At 35.2% G+C, this 12,202-nt stretch overlaps 1 protein-coding gene across 1 annotated transcript in view; it reads left to right on the top strand.

Annotated features, from left to right (window-relative positions):
• The window catches only part of Tdh (L-threonine dehydrogenase), a 156,653-nt gene extending 144,924 nt beyond the window's left edge, over positions 1 to 11,729 (top strand). Inside the window, exon 8 of the mRNA XM_090380883.1 lies at positions 11,602 to 11,729. Within this exon, the coding sequence (XP_090237009.1) occupies positions 11,602 to 11,729 (128 nt within the window). The remainder of the gene's footprint in view (positions 1 to 11,601) is intronic.
• Positions 11,730 to 12,202: the final 473 nt, after the last annotated feature.

Below are 12,202 nucleotides of genomic sequence, written 5' to 3'. Positions count from 1 at the left end.
TTTATCTTGTGCCATTAATGCAGCCTCTAAACTTCCTCTTTCCCATCTCTAAGGTTTGTGAGACCAAGAACTTAAGGATACATTACAAAAACAAAAATTGTTTACGAATAAACAATATCTCACTCCTGTCAAATTTTAGTTTATACAAATGCTAGATGAGTTTTTATAGCCCAAAATTTTAAGTACATAAAACTTTTTCTCTCATCTTATTTCCTCTTCTTTTGCTTCCTCCTGTTTTGAACTAGTGATTAGATCACATTTTACAATCTTCACACAATGCTCACCTTTCTGATGAGGCTTCATGACCTGCCAACCTTTACCAAGTTTAGCTTATTCATATCTGACTTTATCTCTGAAATAAGAGATTTAAAAGTTGCCAATTTCTGACACTTCACGAAGATACACTTGAGTATTCTGCTATAACAATCAAATGTAATGCAACACGAATGCTCAAGTGTTGAGAGTGTAACTTATTAGTATTAATGGTGGCAAATTATTCAAGAAAGCAAGCTTATACAACATCATTCAAAAAAAAAAAAAAAAAAAAAAAAAAATCCAATTTCATCCATCCTCTCCAATTGTTTGTCTTGTTCTTCCTTGAATTTATTCAGACTACCCACTTCCACAACAATGGATGAAAAATTGAAGCTTGTTCCAACACTCAACCAACCGTTGTCTGAATGGCAAACTTCCACACACCTATTTGGCAACCATCCGTATTCAATTTGAATTTATATCCCTCGTGCATAGTCTGAGCAAGAGGAAGAATCCCATCAGCATTGAGTCTGCTTAAGCCATTTAAAGCATTAAACATCTCAGTCAGATCACATTACAGATGCCTAGTCTTCAGACAAAGGTTTCTCAACTGAAGTTTCCGCGAAACCCTAGGGTTCCATGAGACCTCCTTTTTTTTTTTTTTTTTTTTTTTTTTTTTTTTTTTAGTTTGCACGCTGCAAGATGCTAGTGTTTGCAGTGCTGGACAGTGACCAAGCAGCTCCGTTAGCAGTTTCGTTAGGTCTTTCAGCCCCATATGGCAGTGAGCAGCAGGACCGTGTTCATTTGGTTGAGTCCATTCTCAGTTCTTGATGCAAGATAGGGGAGGCCGTTGATAATTGGTTAGCAATGTATTGCATGGAGAGGAGGATGGCAGGCTGATGACGTCAGCCTCTTCCTCCCACAACTGTTGAGTTGTAACCATTGCAAAACATGCATTGTGTAGATTAGAAGTGAATTGTATTGTAAAGTTTTCGTATTTTTTTGCGATTTTCTCATTTAGCTATTTATTATGCCCTTCTGTTTTATACTTTATTAGCATTTGTGTTTTACAAACATGTCTGACGGTTCAATGTGACAATTTTTGAAGACGAGGTGTGAGATGTAAGAGGAGGATTCTAGGCCTAGGCCTACTGACAATTCTGATAAGGTTAGTGATGAAGGATTACAGTCTTCTGAGTCATTTCACTGCACTAGTGCAACAAGGGACACAAAGTCTGTCTTTACAATGAAAGCTACTTATCAATGGGTTTTACATCGGCCGATAATCAAAGTTGTCCTATTCCACTGTGCGTCGTCAGTGGCAAACAACTTAAAAATGCAGCAGTGGATCCAGCAAAATTGAAAAGACATTTAACTACAAATCACAGCTGCTTGATAAGTAAAGATGCTGATTATTTTAAATGGCTATTGTAATCTGAAAACAGAGTGAAGCTTGTGTTAAAAAAAGTCACATTCAGTGAAAAGGCTCAGGAAGCAAGTTATTTAGTAGCAGAACTTATTGCTCAGAAAAGGAAAAGTCACACAGTTGGTGAGAATCTAATAATGGCAGCATGTAAAATTATAGTAAGTAAAATGCTAGGACAAATTGGAAAGGTTCCACTCTGAAAAAAGTACGATAAGTCGACGTATTGATGACATGTCACATGATGGCGGTTTTGTGTAATAAACTGAAAAACAACAGCTTCTCTATCCAAGTTGATGAGTCAACAGATTTCACCGATAAATCTCATGCTGTAGCATTTGTAAGGTTTGTAAATGATGATGAAATTCAAGAAAGCTTTTTATGCTGCAAAGAGTTGCCCGAAACAAGCAAAGGCCAAGATGTATTTAATGTTTTGTCTTCATATCTGGAAACAAAAGGTCTGTCTTGCAGGAACTGTGTTGGCATCGCTTGCACATTGTTTTGTAATTTGTTGGCAGTCTCAAATGCAGTTTACAGCACACAAGGTCAACGTCTCTCCTTTGGGTTGGTGCCAGTAAGTCTCTCCTTTGGATGGGTTCAAATGTAGCATTGGCTCAGGATGCTGAAGTTTGGGGAAAGAGGTTGCGAAAATTGAAAGAGCAACAGAAAAAAAAAAAAAAAATCTCAATCAATAAATTCCTTTAAAAGGGAATTCTACATAAGAAATTAGACTGAATTTTTGACTGTTGAAAAACACTATTAAAGCAAACTTATCTGCTGCCTATGTTTGTTATAGCATTTTGAGCCAGATAAACATCAAAAGTAAAAACTCTTAAAAAGATCGAGAATATGTCAAATTTGACCTGTTTCAAAAAAAAAAAATCAAATGAAATTAATCAACCTTAAATTGCAGAACAGATGACAAATTTAAATACCTTCTAGATCATGGGTTCCCAACTTGTTCCACCAATAACATTTGGGGTTCCGCAATAAAATTAGTTCTTGAGCTCTAATTAATAGTTTGAAATATGTATGAAAAATTTATTTAAATAAAGTTTCAAAAATTATTAAAATTCATAGGGAGAAGGGACCTGCACACAGACTCTGCATGGCTCGCATTTGTGGAAAATAAAATCCAGTTAGTCTAATGGTGGATGAATGAATCGAATACTTGCATTCGATTCTCCCACCACTAGTTGAGTCATATTCCCTGACGAAATCATCTGAAGTGAGGTGGGGCGCAGTGGTACAGCGTACGAGCGGACATATTAGTCATAGATCAGTGGTGTTTTGCATTGCAATCATTTTGTGATGTCTTATGTACTTTTCATATAAAAATAAAGTGGGAATCGTATTGATTTATAATATTATGATTGTGTATACCCAAAATTAAAATATCATGGATCATTATTTGAGACAAGGAGTTTTAAAAAAAAGTGTGGCAAGCAGTTCACACGTTTCTAGTGGCAAGGAGACTGGTAAAGTGGATACTGATGAAAATACAAGGCACTAGCATTACTCTGTATTTTCGCAATTCATCTGCTTTAGCAGATGAATCGAGGAAAGGGGAAGTGTTTTTTGTCAATACTAAAACATCGCTAAGTCATAAAAAACGTAAATACGACTTGAGTTATTTATTACTTGGATTCATGACCACAGGAAATCCCGAGGCCCCTAATGTGTTATGTATATTATGCAATGAGATCTTATCAAATAGTTCATTAGCACCAGCTAAATTGCGCAGACATTTTGAAACGAACCATTCAGAATATAAAAATAAAGATGTCAATTTTTTGAAAGAAAACTTGTCTCTTGACAAAACTAAATATTTTATGTCGAAAATGTTGTCGGATAACGAAAGGGCAACAATGGCTTCCTACAAAGTAAGCTACCGTATATCGCTCGCAGGTGAAGCGCATACAATTTCTGAAATTCTCATAAAACCATGCATCAAAGATGTTGTTCACTGTATATGTTCAATGAGAAATCCTGTCAACAAATTGATAAAAATTTCTTTCTCAAATAATACAGTTTCACATAGAATTCATGATATGGCTAAGGATATTGAGCAGGAACTTTAGAATTAGATGAGACAACGGACGTTGTCTCATCTAATTGTAAAGAGACAACGAACGTTGGAAACCCATCAATTTTATTAGTTTTCATTCATTATTACTACATTAATCCCATTGAAGATGTGTTACTCTGTGAAAATTTACAAACCAGTACAACAGGAGAAATGATATTTAAATGTATCGACGATTTTATGAAGACTCGTGGAATAAGTTGGGAGAAATGTGTCGATGTATGTAGCAATGGTGTGAAGTCAATGATAAGACCTGTGAAAGGGGCAGTATCACGAATTAAAAATGTTGCTAAAACATGTACGAGTAATCACTGTGTTCTTCATATACATGCACTGGTTGCTCGAAATATCTCTTCACCTTTAAAATGTATTTTAGATGAAACAGTGAAAATTATTAACTTTGTGAAAACATGACAGTTAAAAACAAGATTATTCCAAATTATATGTTGCGAAGATATGGGCAACCAACGTACATCTTTGCTGGTACATACTGAAATTAGATGGCTGCCACGTGGCAGAGTTCTTGTCAGATTATTTGAATTACGAGAAGAGCTTGCCATATTCTTACACAATGACAAATTTCTATTAGCAGATTGCTTTAGAAACGTTTCGTGGTTGAGTCAGATTGCTTATCTGGCGGATATATTCACAAAATTGAATGAAGTTTCTCTCTCCCTTCAAGGAAAAAATGTAAATATTTTCAACACAAAAGATAAATTACAATCATTATTACGAAAGTTACAACACTGGACTACGGCTGTTGAAAAAAATAATATGGATCCATTTCCAACTTTAAATGACTTTTTACAGGAATAGACCTGTGAAACTGACGAGGAAATTCAAAAAGAAATTATTTCTCATCTAAAATCAATAACTGTGGCATTAAATGAATATTTTCCTCTACTAAAAGATGACAATAACTATTGAGTTTTCAATCCTTTCAATATTAAAGAAAAACCAGAGGTACTATCTTCAGAATAGGAAACATCAAACAGCCAAATAAAAGTTATATTTAATGAAGTTTCATTAAACAAGTTTTGGTGTGACTTAAAAGAAGAATATCCAAATTTATTCAAAAAGGCAATTCATTGTTTGTTGCCATTTAGTACCACATATTTGTGTGTGAAAGCGGATTTTTGCTCTACACTGCAACAAAAACAAAATACAGAAGTAAGTTGGATGCCACTCCTGATATTAGAATTCAGATGTCCACAATTAAACCAAATTTTGAAAGAATATTGAAAGAAAAGATGATGTTTAATCCTTCACATTAATTACCAGTTTGAATTAATAATATTTGCTTTTCCATTATTAATCTGTTTTTTTTTTTTTTTTTTTTTTTTGTATTTTCAATAAATTATTTTTGATTTTTTGATTGATTTGTTGTTGTATTTATAATCACTAAAAATTGTCAGGGTTCAAAAATTTTTTATCAAGGTGAAAAGGGTTCCACGATTAAAGTAAGTTAGGAACCACTGTTCTAGATGATGCAAGAAAGTTGGAAATTGAACCCGAATTTGAGCTAACAAGAATTCACCTCCTTAAAAAAGAATTTTTGACAATGAACACCAAGATGAAGTCGGAATAATAAGGAAGAAAAATTAAGAGCTTTTTTTTTTTTTTTCCCCCCAACATTTTTTTTTGACAGTGCTGTTCAGTCATTGAAAGACAGGTTTGAGTTGATCATAAAGCAAAAATGATCAATTCCAATATGGATTTAAAAATTCTGTGTACAGGTGATTAGAAATTCATCTCCAACATTAATTTATGTGAAATTTGCTTTACAAATTTATTTTTGTAAAATTTTTACAATACCATTTGAAAGGCAGCTAACACCGAAAATAATGTAATTGATGTGCTCAAACAATTTGACATCATTGGTAAATCTTTTTGTGGCACTTATGAAGAATCCTTGTAACATTTCTAGTGCTGAAGGGAGTTTATTCAAAGATGATCTTAATCAAACCTACCTTCATTACACAATGGCACAAGATTGGTTGGATAGTTTGGCAACCTTCTCAATTGTAAATGCCATTGCCAATGATTTAGATCTGGATGAAATGATTCAAAGATTTGCAGCTGTTAAGGCCTGAAAAGTTAATCATTTAAGCAGAAAATTTGAGTATGTAATAATGCTATTTGTTTATTAAATAGAAATTAATAAATTGTATTTTAAGATTTTATTTAAAATATTTTCCTTACTATTATCTTCAGTAATATTTTATCATACATTATTCATTTTACTTTATTTTTGCTTGTTAGTTTATTTAATATACTAACAAGATTTTATTCAGCTGACCTCTGTGCGACTCTCAGTTGGCCATTGATTAGTGCCTGTTTTTAGTAATTATATAAGGGGCATTGAAAAAGTTCATGGATGAGTATGAAGAGTTTATTTGAGGAAATTTGTGAGGAATCAGGTTAACAATGAGTAAACACGGACTCATTAACCCCAGCTTTTCCAGAGCATTGATGCTGAACATAAGAAATCAATCCCAAAGAGGATGATTCTTTATCCCAAATAAATCCCAAAGAGGACTTGCCTCTCTTCTTAATTATATTATCTTTAGCAATGAAACGTAATAGCCTGTCATCTCGTCTTGTTCAGAAAAGATAGAGGCCATGAGAGGTACTCCCAAAATAGTTAAATTTACTCTATTTTGGGAAATGTATAACATCTCATCACAGTCATTTCTGGCAACTCTTAAAGCAAATTACTTTCAAATATCTTCCCATTTTTGCACCCCCCACCCCAAAACTTTGAACACCTCAAAAAGGACTCATTTTGGAATGAGACTTACTTAGTCTCTGAGGAAGAAATCCCTGAAGAACTGAAAACACGTCATCTATGCCAAAAGATTTGTCCTTTTTGCATGGATGACGAAAAAAATGGTTCTTGAACATTATATTTATTTTTAGTATCTCTGTCTCCTACATCAGTGGATTATCTTTCATGTAAGATTCACTCATATATTCCAAACTCCATTAGATATTTTAAATTCTAGAAATGTAGCCGCTTCCAAACAGCATACATACAGAGGTATGGCTACCTGTCTCCATGTGTACCATTCTCAATTTGAATGCACTGCCACTATGTTATAATGCCCTAATTTGTCAGTGTCAAAGTCCTAAAATCTTTGTAAAAAAAAGTTCTAAAATGCAAGGTAGAAAAAAATTTTCCATAGCAACAAGTATGCAGACAGATACTAAACTTAGTACCCTCTAAGTCATATACCAGTGCAGTTAAAAACAATAAAAACATTTCAGTACAAGCAGATACAGTTTCACCTGAAACCTTGCTTGCCCAGTGGGTCAGATCCTCCCATTTGGATGGCAAAATTTTCACAACAGAAAAGAGTCAGCTAATACCAAATCATCTGGCATTAGCAAAGGCACATGATGCAAGAAAGCAAACTTATATAGCATCAGCCAAAAAAAAAAAAAAAAACCCCTTATTTCACCCACCCATTTGGTCCAAATGTTTGTCAAGTTCTGCCTTGAATCTATATAAGCTATCAACTTCTACAACAGATGGAAGTTTGTTCCAGCAATCAACAACCCGCTGGCTAAAGGCAAACTTCCGCACATCTATCCTACAACCGTCTTTCCTCAATTTGAATTTATGCCCTCTCAGGCGATTATTCTGAGCAAGAGGAAGAATCCCATCTGCATTGAGCATGCTCAAACCATTCAAGGCTTTATACACCTCAATCAGATCACCTCACAGTGCCTAGTCTCCAGACACTGTAATTTGCAAAACTTAAGCCTTTCTTCGTAAGAGCAACCCTTTGTTCCATTCACTAATCTTGTTGCCCTTCTCTGTACTCGTTCCAACAACTCTACATCCTTCTTAAAATGAGGCCTCCAGACCTGTATACAGTACTCAAGGTGTGACCTGACCATTGCCTTATACAAGATATGAAGTTTTCTGAGCAGTATTTCTGCACTGCTCAGAAAACTTCATATCTGCCTGCACAATTACCCCCAGGTCCTTTTCATTCTCTACCACTGTCAGCTTGGTACCACAGAGTTGATATGTTACTCTGGGATTACTGCTTCCCATATGTAGTACTTTACATTTGTCAATGATAAACTTCATTTGCCACCTCGAAGCCCATCTGCTCAACCTTTCCAAATCCTGTTGCAGCAGCATAGTGTCAGTAGTGTCCTTGACAACCCTGCCAACCTTCGTATCGTCTGCAAACTTGGACATTAATATACCTGATATACCATCTTCAGTATCATTTATAAATACAGAAAACAACAATGGACCCAACACTGAACCCTGAGGGACTCCACTAATAACATTAGTCCACAAAGAGCAGTGTCCATTGATTACCGCTCTCTGTCTTCTCCCACTCAACCATCCCTTTATCCATAGCAGCAATTTGCCTCCAATGCCACACTGCTGCAACTTGTGCAGCAGTCTTCCATATCAAAGGCCTTTCTAAGATCCAAATATATGATATCAAAGTTATTCTTTGCATCCAGTTCCATTGTGACTACATCATAGTATCCAATCAAATTTGTCACACAAGACTTCCCCTTAACAAACCCATGCTGTGTCCGAGCTATAACTGAAGTCTTGTCTAGATGATACTGCGATGCTTCTTTAACCAGTGCCTCCATTAATTTCCCTGGAACAGAAGTTAAACTAACAGATCTGTAATTACCTGTGTCTCCCTTTGATCCTCCTTTGTGGATTGGGGTCACATTTGCACATCTCCAGTCCATAGGTACTTCCCCTGAGAGAAGCTCTCATAATTATGGCTAAGGGCTTACTTACTCCCTTTGCCGCCTCCTTTAATATAATTGAATAGATTCCATCCACCCCAGGTGCCTTTCTTATGTTTATCTTCAACAATTTCTCCTTCACTTTACTCTCAGTTATTACAAGATTATCTAGCTTACTGCCAGAGTTGAACACACCTCTGTCATTCCCCTCCCTGAATAACTCCTCATGTGTGAATGTAGATGCAAAATATTCATTTAGTTTGTTAGCTACCTGTGCAGGATCATCAACAGTTGAACCATCGATATCAAGTGGACCAATCTGATTCATCCCTTCCTTCTAGAGTTTACATAAGTAAAGAACTCTTTGCTATTTTTCTTTGCATCCTTTGCCAAAGATTTTTCATAATCTGCTTTCGCCTGCCTAATCTCCTTTGTAACTTGGTTACAGACCAGCTTATATCTATCATAGGCTTCTGTGTTTACATGTTAATTTATATGTATCCCATGCATTTTTCTTCTCTGTCACATGTCTAATTCGTCTGATATCCATTTAGGCATAAATCTTGAACAGTATTTCTTTGTTGGTATGAAAAGCCTAGTAGCTTCCAAGATTAATTCTTTGAATGTTTCCCATTTTGAATTTGCGGTTGGTAACATCATCAGTTGGTCCCACCGTATAGAATTTAAATACTGTCTCAGACCACCGTAGTCATCTTTATGAAAGCAAAAACCCTTCCCATTACACTTGATGGTATATTACCTCTTTGAGTAAATCCCACTTCAGCATACTGTGATCACTGCCACCTAGTGGTTCCTTTATCTGCTGATTCTTGATGCATGAAGAATCACTACTGATAATCAGATTAAGAGTATTACTCCCTCTAGTCACCTCCTGAACATGCTGCTGTAGAAAACAATCATCCAATAAATCCACAAAAGCCTTGCTAGTGTGTGTGTGACCAACCCACAAATTCCAGTCAATATCCGGGAAATTAAAATCCCCCATTATAAGACACTCTAATTTACTGGCCCACTCTATTTATCTGCACAATTGCTCATTATACTCATCAGATTAATTAGCTATATATCACACAGCTACTCTCATTTTTCCCTTACCAGTGCTTATGTCACACCAAACGGAACATTGCAATGTCCACCCACATCAATTGGATGCACTTCCTTAGATTTTGTGTTTCTTAACTAACAGCATAACCCCTCCTCCCTTCCTGTCCTGTCTATCCTTTCTGTACACATTGTACTCCCCAATTTCCAGTTCTGCACTGCTTATATCTGTGACACCATGTCTCTGATATCCCAACAATATCTGCCTTTGATGTCTTGACTAGCACTTCAAGCTCGTCGAATTTATTAACTATACTCCTAGCATTGGTGTACATGCAAGTATCTGTTTCTACTCTTAGAAACGTCTTGAAACTATGGCTGTTGACAGAAGAGATGAGTCAAATTTCACCTAAACAATGAACTGGAACACAGTATAGTTTTTTATGAGATGAGAGAATACAGCTGTTTTACTTTGTGCTGATGATGAGATGGATATTGGTCACCTAGTATTTCTATAGCATGATAAATCCATGCAAGATAGAGGGAAAACAAGTTTGACTAATCCTATAAATCTAAAACCAAATAATGTAGCAAATAATTCATGAATCGAAAGATTTAATACATCAACATGATCCTGCTTGCACTTTTCTATAGGAACCATATCTGTCTACAAATTGTACTCCTCTGTTCTCAAGATATGTGTCATCAGACAAGAGAGGTGAAAAGACAGCTAGAGGAGGAGGAGCAGTAGCATTAGTTCAAACAAGCATGCCATCCAGATTTACACAGATTTGTACTTTTTCATAAGTGGTAATATTGAGATTGTTCTTGACATTACTTTAGTGTCAGTTTATGTTCAATCTTGCCCAGCATGCTCCACCACAGAATTTGACAACTTAATAAATCAGTTCCCCCACTCCATGTGTTTTTATGGGAGATTTTAAACACACACTATACTATATGGGTTCAACGTGAATTGTAGAGGATGTGATGAAATTATACTTGACATTCAGCTAGTACTATTAAACATGGGTATACACACTTATATTGAACTATCCACAAGATCGAACTCCATGCTAGACCCCTCCATGTATTCCTCTAGCATTAAATGAACAATGTTAACTGACCTTCACAAAAGCGATCACTTTCTTATCTTTGTAAAATGCAGACAGACATGAACTGTATATTGTAACCTCTGGTAAGAAAATTTATTATAATGAATAACCACTCTTATACCACGTGAAATTAATAATATAGGTTATTCAGCTTATAACCCAAATCACTATACACTTAGGGTGATGTTTCAGGCATCTTACCAATACCCATCACCAGACCATGCTGCTGTCAGACTGTCTTGCTGATGCTTCTAAAACAGTATACACATCAGATTTTGGAAGCATTGGCAAGCAGGAGTCTGACAACAGGCAGTAGCCAACAGGTTGTATTACCAGGCAGTAGCTAAATTGCGAATCTTGTCTCCCTGAGATTTGCAAATTCTCCCTTTGATTCTTCCCCCTACTCTGATGGCATTAGTGGGTTTTGCTACTGATACCTGGTGAAATTCTGGAATATGAAATATTAATAGTTCTTTAACATGCTTAGTATTTTTTATATGTGTAATGTGGTGAGGCTGTATATATCTGTCATGGGTTGTCATTATACCTGCAATATGCTTTATATTATACCATATTATACCTGCAATATGCTTTTCAGTAGAAAAGTATATTGTAGGTATAACTCTTTTCAGTAGAAATTATACTTGACATTCAGCTAGTTGATTTAGGTGAGAGTTTAAGCTTTGTGTTTTTTTTTGGGGGGGGGAGAAAGGAATGTGTCATCCAGTGTATTCCCACCTAGAAAACTGAGTATTAACCCAAAGTGAAGTTCTTAAAATATAGATATTAGCTTGCCTGATTTTTTTTTTTTTTTTTTTTTTAAAACAGGAATGAAATTGTGATTTTTTTTTAAGGTGTTAAAATTAGCTTGTTGGAAAATTTCAGAATTTTTCTGTTGCCTGATGAAATTTAACTTTTTATTGCAGCAGATACATGGCCTCAGGTATTTGATGACAGCACTGCTAGAAAAGACTGGAAATGGCAACATAGATATGATATTCAAGAAATCTGTAAAGCAGTGATATCAGCTCTGAAACCAAAATATGAAGCTTAGAAATTAGAATCTCTACATATACACATTGTAATTTTTATTTTTTTTTTTTTTTGCTATGTTAGAAATGTACAGGATGTATCAAAAGTCTGGACTGGACCCACAAGGAAAATGAAACCATATACACTTAATTCATTTATTATACAAATAGACTGCCATTAACATTCATACATACATGAATTCTTGTAAAAATGTTATCTTTACTGTTTCTCTTTGGAAACATTCATCTAAGAGCAGGCATTCTGAATGTTTCCTTCAGTCCCATATAGCTTTGGTTTTGGAGCTATAAATCAGACTATTCCCCTAGGGGGGGAAATAGAAAGCCTTATAGAAAGTCATCAGGGTATTTCAATTCCTGAAATATGTAAACAGATATTAAAATGTTTTTTTCCAACTTAAAGAAAATGGCAAATGTATATCATATGGTCCAGACTTCTGATAAACCATATATATATTATTTGCATGTAAGGCAAATT

Source organism: Mastigoproctus giganteus, chromosome 9 (assembly GCF_048544385.1).
Source record: "Mastigoproctus giganteus isolate SK-2022 chromosome 9, ASM4854438v1, whole genome shotgun sequence".
Lineage (NCBI taxonomy): Eukaryota > Metazoa > Arthropoda > Arachnida > Uropygi > Thelyphonidae > Mastigoproctus > Mastigoproctus giganteus.
The sequence above is the reverse complement of the archived record's forward strand: the minus strand, read 5'-3'. Positions and strand labels throughout refer to the sequence as shown.